Source organism: Anopheles marshallii, chromosome 2 (genome assembly GCF_943734725.1).
Source record: "Anopheles marshallii chromosome 2, idAnoMarsDA_429_01, whole genome shotgun sequence".
Classification (NCBI taxonomy): domain Eukaryota; kingdom Metazoa; phylum Arthropoda; class Insecta; order Diptera; family Culicidae; genus Anopheles; species Anopheles marshallii.
Window position 1 is genome coordinate 67874130 of NC_071326.1, and position 18906 is coordinate 67893035.

General features: G+C 42.9%; 2 protein-coding genes and 4 non-coding genes across 6 annotated transcripts; 2 read left to right on the plus strand and 4 right to left on the minus strand.

Moving 5' to 3' along the window:
* Positions 1-418: 418 nt before the first annotated feature.
* LOC128707047 (mitogen-activated protein kinase p38b-like) lies at positions 419-12219 on the plus strand. The gene is made up of 7 exons (XM_053801993.1): positions 419-522; positions 5524-5857; positions 6229-6463; positions 6918-6997; positions 11761-11915; positions 11982-12079; positions 12146-12219. Exons 1-7 carry the CDS (start codon positions 419-421, stop codon positions 12217-12219), a joined length of 1080 nt encoding a protein of 359 aa, XP_053657968.1.
* Trnaf-gaa (transfer RNA phenylalanine (anticodon GAA)) lies at positions 9151-9223 on the minus strand. Its single transcript has one exon. It is a non-coding gene; the product is annotated as a tRNA-Phe (tRNA).
* On the minus strand, positions 10481-10553 carry Trnaf-gaa (transfer RNA phenylalanine (anticodon GAA)). Its single transcript has one exon. It is a non-coding gene; the product is annotated as a tRNA-Phe (tRNA).
* On the minus strand, positions 11101-11173 carry Trnaf-gaa (transfer RNA phenylalanine (anticodon GAA)). The gene has a single exon. It is a non-coding gene; the product is annotated as a tRNA-Phe (tRNA).
* Positions 12220-13711: 1492 nt separating the features above from the next.
* Positions 13712-13784, plus strand: Trnav-cac (transfer RNA valine (anticodon CAC)). The gene has a single exon. It is a non-coding gene; the product is annotated as a tRNA-Val (tRNA).
* Positions 13785-14824: 1040 nt separating this feature from the next.
* On the minus strand, positions 14825-16822 carry LOC128718442 (trichohyalin-like). Its single transcript, XM_053812067.1, has one exon. The coding sequence runs from the start codon at positions 16820-16822 to the stop codon at positions 14825-14827; it is 1998 nt and encodes a 665-aa protein (XP_053668042.1).
* Positions 16823-18906: the final 2084 nt, after the last annotated feature.

Consider the following 18906-nt stretch of genomic DNA (forward strand, 5'->3'; position numbering starts at 1 on the left):
GTGCGTATTTGCGCTAAAGCAGTTCCGCGATTCACACCTGCAGTTGTGAAAAGTACGAATCCGGTGGATCGGATTTTGCCTGCTCGTTGTGTTTTTGCCTCTCGGTGATTTTGTGTAGATAAGCCAAATTGCCGCTCTGTGTGAGTGTTTCTTATCGCCAACCAAACTGGGAGTACCGACGATATCTCTCGACGAGGAAGAACAGAAAAGTAGAGTGCCAGGTTGAAACCAATTCAAAAGAGCCACTAAAAAGGTGTGTGTTTGTGTCTCTGCGGTGCGCTTTGCGTGTGTGGGCCAACGTTGCCCGGTGTAGATAAAAGTGGCAATTCTGCGTGTGCTTGTGCGTATGTCGTGTGTACATCTGTTCCGTAATAAATAGAACCATCGGCTTAGAAAAATATACCACAGCAGCTTCAGAATGCCCACGTTTTACCGAACCGAGATCAACAAAACGGAATGGGAAGTACCGGAAAAGTATCAGGTGCTGACCCCGGTCGGTAGCGGTGCTTACGGTCAGGTGTGGTAAGTGTCGTATGCAATAAATAAACCCATCGAATAATTTATAATCTGTTTCGCTTATTTTCGTAGATGTTTATTACGCTGACACCTTGTGTTTAAAGCTCCATATACCGACACCGGTGGTTAATGGACCGGAAAACTGCTTTATTTCTTCATCGTGTCAGTGCGAGCTGGTTATTTTCAACTAGCGAACCCCATCTAATTAATGTTAAAATGCTGTTTGAACATCAGATAATAGCAATACAGTCCACACCAATTACTCTTTTCCTTTTTCATTAGGTGCGTAACTAAGTAACGTCCACTTTTTTATGCTTATGAAAGATTTATTAGACTTGTCTACTGAGTTCAAATATAAGGATAGAAATCTCCATTTTTCCGTGGATTCAATCAATTTGTTTTGAAAATAGCGTTCTCCAATGTTGTACCATGAGGCAACAACTCATAGTAGTGTATACTGATATGGTTCTACCAGTGCATCGTCTTCCAGCGCTTTTGGCCTTCCTACATAAGCCTAATAAATAGTTTTTGTTGTGCTACAATTTTTAAAAAAATTACCGAAAAATCTTAATCAAGAGTTAGGGCTTTTCCAGATTTAGTCTGCTTTGATTAGTTGTTATATGACGTATTTTACTCGAGAGTCAATCCAGTTGTGCTTTAGCATAATATGTGTGCTGATGCGATGTAAGCACTTTGGTCTGTGAAGTATTTAAAAATGGTGGTTAATATCAAATTCATCAGTCGAATGATGCCATCGATTCATGCCTTCTAAACTGCAACCTGAAAGCGGCACAAGAAATACACATTAACACCAGCGCTTGGAGTGATCGGTCCCATCTCCACGCCGAATGGACAATCGTGGTGTCGGTGCTTACGCGTCTGTTCCGCATGTTATTTCCATTTTTTGTGTTGACTGTTTGCACAACAAACCGGTTCGCACGGAGCTTCACAGATCACAAATCCCGATGTTAAATAAGTTTGAAAAAAAAAACAAAACTTCCAACGCACATTGTCATGATCGGCACCACAGTTTGGTGAGCTGTCGGTCCATCGACTTCCCATCGGCATTCAACACAAATACACGCACCGAAACATCATTGTTTACTTTGATGAGATGTTTCGAGGTTTTGGGTAGGCACTACATTTGGTAGCATGCAATGGGATGCATTTGTTGCTACCAGTCCAATTCGGGGTTCCGTTTAATCCTGAACAGCAGCTGTTCCCAAATACTGTCCAATGCTGCCTCAAATTCCTAACAACAAAATTGCCGTAAAAAGTAATAAATCCCGTGGAATATTTCCCAGTCGATCACCACATAAACGGGTATGATAGCGCATATGGTCGTGACTTTCAAACAATACCGTACAGAAGTGTGGAAGGAGTGGCTTTATTCTATTAGAACCCCCCCCTAATAGTGGGCCGGCAGTAGATTTTATTCAACATTTTCTTTGCTGCACGATCGTTCCCCCCGCAAAGCACAAGAATCAACTATCCCCGTCGTAGAGCGTGATTGGATCCATAACATACGTACATGCCGTCATTCGTCTCTGCGTTTCTCCAGCTGCCAAAACGGCATGTGTGGGTTGCAGTGCGGCGGGATGTAGTTGGGACGGCGGAATTCTTCCATCTGTTCCATGTTCGTGACCTTGGCGTAATGACGAACGTACGGGGCTACCGGATGTACTATTTAGTGTACTTCTGCACATGTTATGAACAATTCAAGTAAATAAAACTTACACCCAGCGGCATACGGTAAAGCGGAAGTAAAATAATTATTGTAAATAAATTTAACCAAGCGAGCGGCAGACTTCGCTTGACAATGTTAGCTGTATGTTTCTACCGAACCGTGGGCACTCGCTATGTATTTTAGATATCTCATTGGTATGCGACAGATAAGATTAAATGGCGCACAGCCATTTCACCTTACCCGAAAGCTGGTGCGAATGGTGCAGTCGCCATTGGTTGACATTTTAACTTGGCTTGTGCTATTTTACACGCTTCTTGAACTCTCTTCCACGTTTCACACAAACGTTGCGTGTGTTTAATGTTTACATTCGTGTTATGTTCGAATAAGTATTCGATTAGTAATAGTTCTTTTCATTTACTTCCAACCTTTTGCGGGACGGTCAATCTGGTATCAGCACCCGGCATGATAACGCAAATATTTGCAAATATTACATCTGTACACGTCCCATCCTGCCATCGGGGGCCCCGTTTTTGTTGCAATTTTGTTTGCTTGGAAAATATTACCGGCCAATACACTCGTAATCTTTCCCAGTTTCCATCAGTCTGAATGAGGAAGTGTTTCCTATCGATAATAGGTTTTGTTGTTAGATTCAGAAAGGGTGGGCTGATTAGGGGGCTGGGCCTTTTAATGCTACATTTAGTAGCATAAAAGTATTAGTATGATATGTCCAGCAGTGAGAGGCTGATAAGGCGAGATATATCTGGGTACGATGGTTAATGGTATCTCAGTATTTCATTGTCATCTTGAGGCAAACACCGTAACATAACTATTAATCACTAGTCACTCTGAACTCTTCACTGGAACTGATTCAGATTAATGAATCGGAATGAATCTTTAATCCGAATGATTGACTTTCAATGTACATTATAAGAATGCGTGAATATCTTAAGATTTGTGACTAAATTCAATGAACATCATTCGCCAAAACATTTCTCAACTGGCTGAATGATTTTATACCCGGTTTGCACACTTCCGATACGAATTTAAAGAGATTAATCAACGCTGAAAGATTAGTGAGTCTTTGAAGTATTAATATTCTTCAGACATTCATGAATTTTGTAATTGGAAATGAGTTGTGAATCAAACAGGAAGGAATTCGTCAATGTTTTGAGATAAAAGAATTCCTAAAGATGAATCATCTCTCAGAGCCTCTAGAGATTCACGAATCTCCAGAAGTACACGGAAGTAAGATTCAAGAATTGTTGGAGATTAAAGAATCTTTTCAGAGGCCCCTCAATGACTCTTCGCTGAAGATTCATATGAACGGCACTTCCATATGGTCAATGTATTCTCTGTCGTGTTTCCAATAATCAAATGCACTGTCCTGCTACCTGGTCCTGCAGCTGGTCATTCTCCAATACAAGTAGACCACACGGCAACTAGTGGTGTGTCGTTAGTGAATCACCGATACCTAAAGACGCGCACACGATCTTGTGACAATTTAGTGCATCGTGTGCGTTTGTCATTGAAACCTCCTCGAAGTAAAACGTAAAACGCGGTCAATTTGCAACAATTGAACTGCTGCTCGAAGTGCGATTAATGCCTAAGGGTGGTCTGTACGATGGTGCGGAGTAGGACGAAGTTGGTTTGCATGAATTAAGAAAACAAAAATCGAACAGAAATTGCGTCTTGGGTGTTTCGCTACTGGACGTTTAGTGCCGGTTGCATGAATTTATAGTAGTTGCCTTCAATAAGAGATTCATTTCCCTACGGTACACCCTGTTATAACTCCCAATAAACTATTCGTTTGATTTTTAGCCACCATCCCGCCCAATCGATGCGAAGTTTATGTTTTTTCTACGCTAAGGCCAAAAACACCAGGAAACTGCCGGCAGGACGTGATGCGAGTTTGATTTAACCGGGCAGAAAGGTGTGAATAATTAGCCTGCAGTAACTGTTTTGTTTTACTTGACGACGTCTCGCGATGATGATGATGATGCTGTTGCGACTGCCCCTAGAGAATCCCCGCGGGGGAGAGAGGTTTGAAAAATGCTATAAATAACACGAAACGGCTAAACTAACGTATAAACAAATGGATGCTATCCGCAAGCACTGGGTGTTCACGTTCCGTGGCCGGCACGGTGTTTGGTGGGGCGGTTGTTTGTAACCCTACGCCCATCGCTCACAGGTACAGACAGATATGGTACAACTTAGCTTTAATTGTCTCTGTGGCGCAAGGTGTACCGTGTGTGCGGTGTGCTAAGCCGTTCGCCAAAAGTACAGCCACTATTTGGAAGAACGCGCAGGAAAGGTTTGGTTTTTTGTTTTCTTTCTTCAAGCGAATGTTTGTGCGGTTTCTTTGTCAGTTGGTTTGCCACCTGAGTACATCTAGATCCGCAAAACATTCTGAGACTTGTATGCACTTTGGTGCAGAGGGAAGTTGAATTTAAATTTGTACTAGAACGCTAGAAATAGCGTATAATGGTTATACACCACGAAAAGTTGATGAAAATAATCAAAATCAATTTATATTCGGCCAATTTTGCGTCATTTGCATGAATCATCCACGGTATTATCGCGTTGCACAACATTAGGAATTAGGAATAATAATGGTTTAGTTTATTCTTCTTTTATTCCAGCTACCCGATAATTTCATGTGCAATAATCATTAAATAGACATTTCATAATTTTAATCATTAAAACCTCATTACGCTTCACGCAATATCCCGTTGATATGCGACACATGTAATCAAACTTGCTGGTAGTATTTAGTGTATTGTTCAACTATTGTTATTATGAGATCTTTATTTAATTTGCTGATTAATATCTACAACGATTACGAAATCAGTTTTTGAAATATGTCATATTTTCTCTCCTGATATTTTGTTCCCGTTGAAGAATTTTCTTATAATGTTTACAATTAACTTTGAAGCTTCTACGAGATGTTAAAATCCAGTTATAGAAATTTAATCACCGTGTTTTTTTCTGGATGCATGAGTTTTCTAGAACACTTTATCACTCTTTAATCCAGCAAACACTTTATCTGTTGACTGTGTTGAATTTCCCTGGGTAATACAGACGAATTCCCAATTTCTCCGTCCGTTGACTGGCTATGTGATAAATTGTATACTTCTAGGGATTTTTAAACTGTCCACTGTCGCTATTGTCTGACATTATGTTTAATCATTGCGTAATTAGCATTAAGTTTGATCACGCATCACTCTTTGTTGAGCAGTATTATTGAAACGTATTTCTCCGCTACCGAATGTCCTTTAATAGCCTAACATTAATTTGTTTTCCTTTCTTACACCCACCTCCAGCTCGGCCATGGACACGGAACACAATGTAAAGGTGGCAATCAAGAAGCTGGCCCGACCGTTCCAGTCGGCCATACATGCCAAACGCACCTACCGGGAGCTGCGCATGCTGAAGCACATGAACCACGAAAACATAATTGGCCTGCTGGACGTGTTCCATCCCGGCGACAACACGCTCGAATCGTTCCAGCAGGTCTACCTGGTCACGCACCTGATGGGCGCCGACCTGAACAACATCATCCGCACCCAGCGCCTCTCGGACGAGCACGTCCAGTTTCTCGTGTACCAGATCCTGCGCGGTCTCAAGTACATCCACAGTGCCGGCATCATTCACCGGGTAGGTTACTGACGGGCATCGAACGAAGTTACCTTCACAGCTCATGCAACATCATTCCAAGGGTGATTTGGTGTGGACCATGTAGACGCCACCCGCGTACGTTGCGTGTCAAAATAAAATCATTTGACAGAGTGATAAGAGGAACGTGTGGACATGGTCGGGGACTCTCCGACATGAATGGGTCCCTGATCCGGCTCGGTTGGGTAAAAATTGAATCGATACCTTACCACATTAGCTCCCTTTTTTCTGTATGATAATCATTACTCTTCCCCGTCACACTGCAAATTTTGTAATTGTCCATCAGTTGGGAAAAAAATAATTTGCCTAAAACCTCATACCATTTCTGTTTGCTTTTCCCCGTCTATCCGTAGGATTTGAAACCGTCCAACATTGCCGTGAATGAGGATTGCGAGCTGAAAATATTGGATTTTGGGCTGGCCCGACCGACCGAGAATGAAATGACCGGTTACGTCGCGACACGCTGGTACCGAGCGCCTGAAATTATGCTCAACTGGATGCACTACAATCAAACGGTGGACATTTGGTCGGTCGGGTGCATCATGGCGGAGCTGCTAACCGGCCGGACACTGTTCCCCGGCACGGACCGTATCCTTTTTGTTCCGCAAAAAACCATTTTGTACATGTTGCATAGCGTTGTTTGTTAACCGTTTTACGTCTATAAGCTTGTGGTTAACCTGGCTTTGTGCGATTTACTAACCTTTCTAACAAGTGTACATGGCGCGGGTTAAAGGGAGATATTCATTTCTAGAAACAAATATTCTGTTCGATGTAAGACGTTTAAGCCGTACTTCCCTTACTTCCTTTGTTTGTTTCGTTTCCTTTGCGTAAAACAAATCTTTAGCTCTTTTTTATGTGTCAGATATGGTTACCACAATTTTGCAGCCATGCATGGCTAGTCAGCATACTGTATTACCTCTTCACTTTAATATTCCCGCTGGACGGGTTATAATGCTAACGTAATTTTCTTTCACTCCGACTATCCGACTGTGGGTCGGTACGTGTTTGTTTTCCGCCCATTTCGCCCAACTCATCTGACCAGACATTCACCAGCTAAACCTTATCATGGAGATACTCGGCACACCGAACGATGAGTTTATGGCGAAAATCTCCTCCGAAAGTGTGAGTAATTATAACAGTTTGTTTGCTTTTTATTACATTTGGTTAGCAGTGTTGCTTTAGAGATTGCAGTAGCTTTTCACGCTTTACACGGGTATTAATATTGACACACACGCACTGGGGACTTTGCTTTGATTTGGTAAAATCACCTCAACCACCTCACTGGAATTGTACGATCGATGTTAGATGTAGAAAAAGTGACAAATTGCAATGGGTTAGCATTTTAATTATTGACAACTAGAAAGGTCAAGACACTTGTATTTGGAAGCTGGAAGCAGTGCACTTGCAGTGCCAGTGTGTAACCTAAACCCCCGCTCTACCGGACGCTTTTCATTAACCACCTGTCATCTGCACTGCAATCACTCAAAGTGTGCGGATCAAGTACGTCCAGTAGCAAACACGTAGCTAATAGTCCGCTTTGGAAACGCACATCATACACCCCCTTGCGTACACACTGGCTGGAGCAAAAACTGCTGCCTCCCCAACCTAACCACCACCCCCTTAGCACCGTTGCGATCGTCCTCGGTATAACACACTGTTTTGCTGTCAAACGTGATTAGAAAAACGGTTACGCGACCGACGGTGGTGATTCAACCCGCTGGCCGGTTGGCTTTAGGCGGAGGAGAAGGTGAGCTTATTATATTGCTCGCGCCAGTTGACGGTCAGCCGTGTAAAGGGTTGAGGCGCAAAACAGTGTTCGCAATCTGTCCACCCAGTGGTAAACCGTGCCTGATCGATTGCGAAGGGTGTCTTTAGAGGCAGTTTGGGGCTATTGAAAGATTGCCCCGGTTTTTTTTTTAACTATCATCCATCGGGGTGTTTTTAATTGTATCGGGTGGGGTCATAATAGTGGGTGTGTTCCTATTATAAATCAAATTTAGTTCCAGTTTTCTCACGCGTTAATTTGAAATAGTTGTAATAGTGGCCAACATTTCTTTCTAGATCATAGACGGTATGTCAGTCGAACACCGATAGAATGCACTTAATTTGTGTTTTAATTGTGCTCGTAACACACACACTGCTAAGACTATTTCAACCAATCGTCACTGTTTAACTTTATCTTTGCCTTTCTATATATGCTACTGACACAATGTGTGGAGTGCGGGACGGCTGTGATACGTACGGCCGTACGTCTAACTCGTACAACATTCTACAAATTCCTGCACGTTTTTCTTAATAGTTGGGATTTTTCTGATGCCATTTCGGCCATCACCATTCGCACACATACTTCATTTCATTCAATCGTTCCAACGACTTAAAGCAGCATCTCATCTCTCACGTTGGATTCCAATCGTTTATTCGAACGACATATGCAGGGTTTTCGTAGTGCAAAATTATGTCATATACAGCACTTAAAATTCTTAAGATCGTCAACAGTTTACTGTTTCGATGGCTCTTGAGCCGCTTCACATTGCAGTTTTTTGGCATGGTTATAACATTGAATCAATTTGGGTGTTTCAGTAATGTACATCCTACACTTGCGAACCCTGTAAAGTAGTCAAAGGTGACGGAAAACAGGGAAAGTAGTGGAGGGACGGGGATTTTCCAGCCACAAACAGTGGAGTCGCGGGTTGGCAGGCTATTTCACTGACATTCCTTTAGCAGCAAGTTACTGCTAACTGGGTGTACAAATATGTGCAGACTGCGCTTATCAGAAAAAGGGCAGACGAGAAACAACACAACTATTTCCCACAAATGTCGTCCAACTACGCACACCGGTACCGGGTGTGTATTTGTGCAACAGTGTACTTATCTTATCATCATTCCATACATGTGGAGAAGAAAGATGGGGCTTGATTAAGTTATTATCTGTCATATATGTTGGTGATTTCTTTGGACATACACATGTGGTTTGTTTTCCCAATTGGGACTCGACGTGTTGGGTAACCGGTAACCGTACATCAAAACCACACGTTATGCTCCTTGTATTGCCTTTTTATGTGTATGCAGCTAGAACAAGTGAACATCAATTAGACATTCTGACACCGTCACGTGCAACTTTCAAAGGCAAACGGAAGGAAGATATAGATGTATGTTGATAAAAAGTCAGCTAATGGGGAAACACTGCATACTGCAGGGGTATAACAAAGGTGTTTGGCTGGATAAAAACACATGTATGTAAAAAAAAAGAGAACTGGAAGGAGTTCTGGTTCTTGTGCCGAAACCCGGGATTGAACCGGGGACCTTTAGATCTTCAGTCTAACGCTCTCCCAACTGAGCTATTTCGGCAGTTGGGGGGATGGTGCGCTATACCGATACAGGTGCAAGCGGTTGGGCAATCATAAGCTGCGGGGCCACGAGCGTTGAGACTGCGTCTCAAACCTCCTCAGTCACTCATTTACCTCAAAAAGTCACTCAAAACCAAAGTCTCCGTTGCCTCTTGAGGATTCCCTCAATTTCAGTACAGTGGTGACCTTACTGGATTTGACGTTGACAACATACAGTATGTGACGAGTAAAATGTTTTTCATGTATTTTTATTTTTTTGTTTCTACTGTATTTTTGTTTCAATTTTATGGAAAATATGGTCAAAAAATTGTGGTTTGTTGATTAAAAACTAAATCATCATTTTTTTAATTACAGGAGCTTAATCCATCAATCATATTGCAGTTGAAAAGTATAAATTCAATTATAAAACATGTTCACAACTTTTGTCACACATTGTTCCAAAAAGTAGGTTGCGGAGACATAAAAACATCATACCGTACGCCAAAACCTTGTGCTTGTACAATCATAATTTCGCATAAAACTCTTTCAGAATGTAGTTACATTCATAATAGTACGCAAAAAGTGTACTTGTATAAAAAAATAAACCATTATTCTTTCGCCATACCATCGGCAGATACAACAAGTTTTGTTTACATTTTGAGCTGCTGACTGGCCGAATCTGTCAAAAAAGTCTCAAAAATTTTTGAGACTTTTGTAGATGAGCCAGGTTTCCCTCAAAATTCAAGTCACTCAATATTTAGAGTTTTGAGGGAATCCTCATCGCTCGTGGCCCCGTGGCTATACATGTTCACATTAAAAACGAAAGCCCAGTCACTGGACTGGGGATGTTCTCACTGTATAATTTTTGCTGTGGGCGGCTGTGAGGAAATGCTTAAGTACTTGAATTTTTCATGGTAGTTATCCTCAAAATTTGTGTTATTAATTGTTTAAAATATATTAAAATTGGTCACTTAACTAATTAGAATTTGAGAATTTCACAAATAATGGATGATGTAATGTTTCATGTTTGTCATAATATGACGAAAGGAAATGATGATTTGAATTTCTGTTAGAGGTTGAGTAGGAGTTCTTAGACTGACAGTATAAATAAAAGCAAGGGTTAAACGGTTACTGGCGTATGCCAGTGTTTCATTATTAATTTTGTGAACGAAATAATGTATTAACCAGAGTTGTTGAAGTGTGGTTTTACGTTCATTAAATTAAAAAAAATTGCGATGTCCACTTTTAAAATAGTTTAAAAAACAAAGTTGAGAAAATTTGCCGAAACCCGGGATTGAACCGGGGACCTTTAGATCTTCAGTCTAACGCTCTCCCAACTGAGCTATTTCGGCAGGTGGGGGGTGGGGCATTTATTACACTGCAGCTCAACACAGCATAACCTTTTCTGATTCTATTACTTTTATCATCTTTTTAAGAAAGTGATGCTTTTGTTCATAAAAGTTAAACGTAATATATTTTATTACGATCTCTAATATATTAATTCTTGGTGCATACAAATATGTTTGTAGCAAATAATTAATAGGAAAGGCAGTAAACTATATAAACTAATCGTGGGATTTAAAAAGGGTTAAACGGTTACTGTCGTATGCCAGTGTTTCATTATTAATTTTGAATAATTTTAAGAAGAATTGTTGAGGTGTGGTTTTACGTTCATTAAATTCATTGAATTTAAAAAATTGCGATGTCCACTTTAGTGACTCTATTTTACTGCTTTAAACAAAACGCACATTATAAAACACAACATTTGATAAATAAATGTAGTGTTTAGAACTGCGCTGGGATGTAAAGGGTTAATATTATTTGCAATCCAATACTTTCTCACACGTGAAGTTCAGAAAAAATATTCAGATGCACAGCGAAAAAAAGTGATTGCTCTTTTGCCGAAACCCGGGATTGAACCGGGGACCTTTAGATCTTCAGTCTAACGCTCTCCCAACTGAGCTATTTCGGCACGTTGAGGGAGGTGCTGGTAAAAGCAGTACTGATTGCGCTACGCTGTATGATTCTTCCGCTGTGTACAGTTGCGCTACTAACCGATGGTTAAACTTTTACTCGATTTCCCCTTTATTAGATAATTTAAATATCTATTTACTAACACCGTTTGCATGATTGGGAATTTTATGGTCTGCAATGCCAATAGCAACAAACAAAAGAAGCATGTCACGTTGAAACCTTAACTTTGGACCAAACAATTACGGCGCTGTTTCCTGCCACACGTTGGTTGCCTATCGAACCAATTTCGACTCTTTGGACCGTTTACGTGTATTACTGATGACCCTTGACTTTCGATGACGACGAATGACGCACTGTTCATCTGCACCCAGATATTGACCATCTGACGCGCGTTATGTTTTTCTGCGGCGCACCCAACGAAGAACTTATGCAAAAAATCACCAGCGAAGAGGTAGCGCTCTTGCCTTTTGAATTGCTTTTTAAACAAATAGTTAAGCCCAAAATAGCATTTTACTGTGTTGGATAAATATACCGCCCAAAACTCTGCTTAACGGTTTTAATGTTATCTTGCTTTCTGCAACACAGGCTCGTCACTACATTAAATCGCTCCCGCGGACAGAGAAGCGCAACTTCAGCGACGTTTTCCGTGGTGCTAATCCGCTTGCCATCGATTTGCTGGAGAAAATGCTGGAACTGGATGCGGACAAACGGATAACAGCGGAACAGGCGTTGGCCCATCCGTGAGTAGATCTTCATCGGGAAATCGGGGAAAATAGCTAACAATTGTTGTATGTTGCGCATTTTAGCTATTTGGAGAAGTATGCAGATCCGTCCGATGAACCGACCTCGTCATTGTATGACCAAAGTTTCGAAGACATGGACCTGCCGGTCGAACGGTGGAAGGGTGAGAATTAACAACCGCAGCGGGTCTACAGTTGCCGAATCTAACACTTTCGTTCCGTTTTTTTAGAGCTGGTCTTTCAGGAAGTGCTCAACTTTGTCCCGCAGCAGCACGCACACATTGGCGGTGAACCACAGGCGTAAGATGTGCCCATTTGGGGAACCTAAATACCAGCAAAGGAAAGCGGACTGTTGCAATTTCACCATGCAAAACAGAGAAAAAACAAAAACAAAAACTGTATTGTATTCTTAACAGGTCGAATGAGAATTTAGTGTCCCGGAATAACATTGGCGCAAACCGGGTGTGTTCTCTAGAAGCAGTCAGGCAGGGGACGCTACTTTTTTAAATTTTCTTCATAATTGCATTGCGTCTAACGCTTGCCTTCAGGTGGTGTTGTGAAATGGACCACCGTACGGGTAGTAAGTGGTAGACACGGGGAGTTGACGCTCGGTCGCTCAGGCGAATGTGGTAAAAGAAAGGCAAAAATCCCTTTGCCCAACACCAACTAGTGTATTAAGCGTTGATGGCAGATGATGTAGTAAATTGATCGCAAAAAAAAAACACAAACCGAAATACGGTAAGACAGTAAAATCCCGTCCCCGTGTGTTGGTGAAGATTATTTGCCACAAATACCAGTTATACAAGTTAGACACAATTATGAAAATACGCGCGGCACAATAATACACCACCAGGTACGGTAAGGACCGTACGGCAGGGAGAAGCAGTACTGAAGTGTACTTCAAGTAACAACACATAACAACAACCTATTTGATACGGAATAAAAATACCAGCAAATTAACTGTAGCAAAACAAAAACACTTACGGTGTTACATGTGTAGTGGTTTGGTTAAAAATAAATGTTATACCATACGTTTGTTGCTGAAATTTGTACACATTTAAAGTGTTTTGACAAAACAGAACAAGCTTCTGGATGTGAAATTGTTGTTCGTTTGTTTGCTTTTATTTGTGTTGGTAAACAATATCCGAACACATGAAAAACTAGTTTTTTAGTAGATATTGGCAAATCCATGTTATTCACGATGATAGTATATAATGGAAGGGGTGTAAGTTGTGTACTACCCACCAACGAAATATGGAAACAAAACAAAAAAGGTTCGACTTGAAGGATACAGCTTGGTTGAATATTCTTCAAGATGAACTTGACCCATACTTCGAACATGACAACATCACAAAAGGATAGCCCCAATCCAGTGTTGTCAAACATTCTTTTTGCATCGCAGATACCTTCTTGAGTGAGGGTTGAAATGTGGAAATCTTTTAGAGGATTGGATGTAAAAATGTCACCCCCGAAATATCTGTTCCTGTGATCCAATTTCTTATTTGTTTCGGTAGATCACAAAGTTCTCGCTATTACTTGGGTCTCAATTAAAAAAGAACACGCGAGTCGTATCCCACAGTCCATCTTAACCCATGCGCAAGAACAAGAACCGTATGTTCTGCTTTCATATGGTGAAACAGAATACTTTTCTATAAGTTTATTAGAACGGAGAGGTTGTAGATGTAATGTAAACAATTGTATAAATTCCTAAATAGATGATGTTCTGGAAAGTGGCCCACGTTAAAAGTTCTGTCCATGCGTTTAAGTAGCAGTTTGAGCGATGCCCTGTTACTCTTGTTTCCGTAGTGTAGTGGTTATCACGTCTGCTTCACACGCAGAAGGTCCCCGGTTCGAACCCGGGCGGAAACAGATGGACTTTTTTATTTTTACTCCTTTTTTCTTCTTTCTTTACAACGTCTGTTATTGCACTGAGGAGGACATTTCTCATTTGCTTGCATATATATGGCCACCTGCAGCTAATTATGCACGACACTGTTTTTGCTGCACAAGGATATTTATGTTTTATTGTTATCTCCTTTGCGTGTCGGTAGTAAATAATGTGGTTGCGTTGTTTTTAAAAGCAGAACAGCTTTCGTTACGATTACTACAGCTTGGGAAGCCGTGAATAAAACATGCTACGCATGGATAACTAGACATTTCTTTAGGATCGCCGTTGTCGTCGTTCCACAATATCCTGCCCCGTTGTCGTTGTACGTCGTCTTTGTCGGGCGCTGCTCAACGGTTACATATGGATTGGATGCTGTGTGTTATACACACCTACTACTACTATGCTCTTCCACACCGTGCATGTGCACAGTGTAAAGCTACATCCTTACCCAGGTTTACTACAAGCAGAAGAGGCCGCATTTGGAGCGATATTTCCATTATTATTCATCAGCATTTGTGGTTTTAGATGTCACTTTGGTTCCATCATAGTGGTTTCTAAAGTATATAATTTTGATGATATTGCTATGGGTACAGTCAGGGGTCGTGGAACATAAAACCAAATACTTAACGTGTACTACACAAATCGTTCCCGCTCACTATCCCACGCATGTTCCTGATGTTTTTGCTCTACATTGTGTCTGTGTGTGTTATATTGTACACTACGGCTCTACCATTTTGGTTCTGCTGCTCCGATGTTTAATTAATGGTTTGTTCCAACTTACAAAAACTCATACGATGTTACCTCTCGGAAACAGATGGTTGACCTGGATAAGTGTAATAAGTACATCGATCTATTATTAGGTTATATAGCTTTGTTTGGTTGTTTGTACTGTCTGTTAAGCTTGTGTGTGGGTGACTGCGTATCTCCTCATTTGCCTGCCCTTTTTTCAGGGTTACACATCTACCATTGACGTCTAAAATGCACTGGATAATAGAATGCTAGCGAATAGAGATTATTTACCTTACTTTTGTTCGACCCCAAGAAGCTTCCGGACGGCGGCCACCATCGAGTTGGGTTGCTGCTTCAGATCCGCAGCACCGGATCCTTTAAGCAGCCAGTATCCAGCAACGCCCACCAGTGCTGCGGTTTGGATCAGCTGATATAGGAAAGCGTTTTCCTGCTGGAAGGCGACCAATTTCTCATCACCTTGGTAGTAGCGGTCGGTAAAATGGTTCAACTCGCGAACATTGCGACGCCCTTCGACTTCCCGATGGGCAACGTGCTGACGGAGATCTTCTTCCAAACGACGTTCCGCACGTTCGAATCGGCGTTCTGATTTCATTTCGCTAGTCTCTCTGCGTTCCATTCTACGTGGCTCGTCCTCAGTGCGTTCCCTGCGAGCAGTTTCACGACGTTCAGCAGTTCGACGTGTTTCTGGCTCACGGCGACTATTTTCACGACGTTCCTCCCTGATGCGACGCTCTGCTGCAGCTACGCGTCTTTCCACAGCACGTTCTCTACGGTCCGAAAGGCGTTCCTCGGGAGATTCTTCTAAACGAGCTGCTCGTCGGTTCTCCAAAAAGTTCTCGCGACGTTCCTCTCGGTTGTTTTCACGGCGATCTTCAAGGCGTTCGTCACGGCGATCTTCAAGGTGTTCGTCACGGCGATCTTCAAGGTGTTCGTCACGGCGATCCTCTCGTTGCTCTCGACGCTGGTCTTCCTGCCGGTCCAGTTCCTGCCGACGTTCATTTCGGTTATCATCTCGAAGAACTTCACGGCGATCCTCTCGTACATTCTCTCGTCGTTCGTCTCGGTTATCATCGCGAAGATCACGGCGATTTTCTCGCCGATATTCTCGGGAATCTTCAAGGCGTCTTTCAAGATCCTCTCGACGTTCCTGTCGTCGTTCGACTCGGTTACCGTCACGAAGATCTTCTCGACGATCTTCTCGAAGATCCTCTCGTCGTTCCTGACGCCGTTCATCTCGGTTATTGTCTCGGTTTTCTTCACGGCGAGTTTCCTGCCGCTCCTCTCCATGTTCCTGTCGTCGTCCATCTCGAAGGTTAACTCGGAGATCTTCCCGACGGTCCTCTCGGGAATCTTCTCGGCGATCTTCCCGACGGTCCTCTCGAGAATCTTCCCGACGGTCCTCTCGGGAATCTTCTCGACGATCTTCCCGACGGTCCTCTCGGGAATCTTCGCGGCGATCTTCCCGACGGTCCTCTCGGGAATCTGCCTGACGTCCTTCCCGACGATCCTCTCGGGAATCTTCGCGGCGATCTTCCCGACGGTCCTCTCGGGAATCTTCTTGACGTCCTTCACGCAGATCTGCTCGGCCTTCCTGTCGTTGTCCATCACGATGGTCAACTCGGAGATCTTCTCGGCGATCTTCCCGACGGTCCTCTCGGGAATCTTCCCGACGGTCCTCCAGGGAAACTTCTCGGCGATCTTCCCGACGGCCCTCTCGGGATTCTTCTCGGCGCTCTTCTTGCCTATCTTGGCGTCGATCGGTAATACGACGATCTTCCTGACGACGCTCTACTTGGCGTTGTTCTCGGTCCCGCAAACGCTCGTCCCGGCGGTCTTCCAAGCGGATCTCTCGACGATTATCTGCACGTTCCTCGAGCCGATTTTCACGCCGCTCATTCGTACGCCTAGATAACACTACCTCCTCTTCACGACGTTCTCGGGTGATCGGAGCACGATCGGTGTCACTGCGAGCTGACCGTTCTTGGCGAGATACGTCTACCAGTCGATCAAATCCACGGTGGTCCACCTTTTCGCGCCGATCCTCCACGTCGCGATGTCTATCCAGCCGATTGAACAGCAGTAGCCGTTGCTCCTGATCTTGATCCAAGCGATCGATCCTCCGGTCCGAATAGTGTTGCCTTTCGCCGACATCGTCTGTACAGGCTTCCGCCGCCAGGTTGCGACGTTCTTGTGCCAGCGAAGCTACACTCTGCACGCTGGCCACCAGCCCGATACAAACTACCATGAAAATGGTTCCCTTTTTGGCCATCCTAACGTATCCGGTAGCCATCACTGACTGACACTTGCAAGCGCAATAACACAACCAACTTTACTGTGAGCCACTGGTAGGTTAACTTCAACTGTACAAACGACCTATACCAACTGGTGCTGGTGCGAACCAACTGAAACTGATGGTGTCCTCAGCAGCAACAGCCAGCTTTTATAGCAAACTGTACGCTTTGGGGAGGAAAAAAAACAACTAAAACCATTCCGAATTAGGAAGCTTGAAAAATTACATTTAAACTTCAATTTCACACTTCACTTGTACGAATTGTATCGTACGAATAAATCGAAACCGGAGCGTGGATCCCACTCCGAGGCAGGAACTTCATTGATAAGTTGCCCCACTGATGGCGGCCTGCGCCGGCGACGATGCGTTGTGGGAACAGCATGTGAAATGCCACAACCGCCAAACTCACCGCAACACGGTCGAACAGTGTAAAGTGATGGGGTGTGAGTAATGTAACAAAAAGTAAGGAAAAGGACCTGCTGCTTGCATCCATTGAACGACCGATGGCTGGCACGCGTCCGATAAGGATAAATCGTCGCAATTGATTACTTTCCAATTGCATTACGATGACGTCATGGGACGCAGCTTCGAACCAATCGATTAAGCGCGGGAACTGACGTTCTGTTAGCCTTTTTTCGTGTGGTTATCGTTGGCCATGAAACAGAGAAACATCTGGGGCTCGAGTTTTGTGAGGTTATATTACTTCCAGCGCCAGCGTGCGTTTGGTGTGTGCGTTATGGGATGTTTCGTAACGTTTAAGGAGTTTTTCATGTTAGTAGAAGAAGTAGTAAATTAAAATAAATTCAGACACTATATATTCAGAAGTTAGATGGTAAATCTTTGTTAGTGAAGTCTTGCCGAAAATACTTCAAGGTACCTCTATATTCTACTGCAGAAAAATCGTCTACAGGAGTCGTCATTGAAACAATCACACTTCCAATGGAGTTAAGCATTTGTAGGTAATGAAAATCTATCGTTTATGACCACTTTCTTTGGACACCTGTTTATTGAACTAGTACTATTATACTAGCGAGGATTTAGCATATTAAAGCATCGTCGAATTACTCAGATGCACTACTAAACCTAGCATTGCCAGAATAAAACTTTACGACGCAATGAGGAATCTTTTGGAATCCCGGCCAAACTTACCAGACTAGTAGGAATGGGAATGACCAACGTCACAAGCCAGGAAGCTCAGCACCGACAACGACCTTGAGGTTGAGATACGGGCTAGGTTGCTGGTTGCCAATCGATCTATTTACAGTCTGAGGCAACTTCTCCACTCAAAACACCTGTCTGCGACCTGACCGAAACTGGCACTATATAGAAGTTCCATTACCCACATACGCCTCTGAAACATGGGTTTTGTCCAAAACTGACGAAACCCTCATAGCCGCGTTCGAGAGAAAGATGCTCAGAAGGATCTTCGGTCCCGCATGTGTGGAAGGGCAATAGAGAAGACGCTATAATGACGAAACTCTCTGTCGTACAGCGGGTTAGACTTGCAAGGATGTTGGTCAGAATCCTGGAGCACAATCATATATTGGTCATGTGAATGAATGAAACCAGACGACTTAGTCCGTAAAGTCTTTTTAGGTCAGTCTAGTTAGACAGAGCAGGCGTGGTACACGTGGAGATGGAGTGATAGTGTTGAAGCGTTCGAATTGGCTGACGAGTTCTGCTGCTGAATCGTCGTATAAGCAAGTAATAAAGTATGCTGCTAAACCTCAAACAAGTACAAAGCAATAGACGCTAAAAAAAATTGGACAAGACGTCTATTTTAAGTTTTCCAAATCAAAAATCTTTCAATAGCTGGCTTTATGATATCCTCGCAAGTTGTTGAGGATAACTCCACTTCCAGATTGGAAAGCTGGATACATTAGATGACCACCAGATTACGCAGTATGGTCTTCTGGACTGGATTCAACACGTTCCCAACCGTGTTACCTCTCTGTCACAGACACGTTGGGAAGGAACTTCTAGTCAACGAGGTCAACTTTCACTCACTTTCTGAAGATAATATGCAAATACTGGAATGTTAATGAGCATTACCTCGTCAGTCT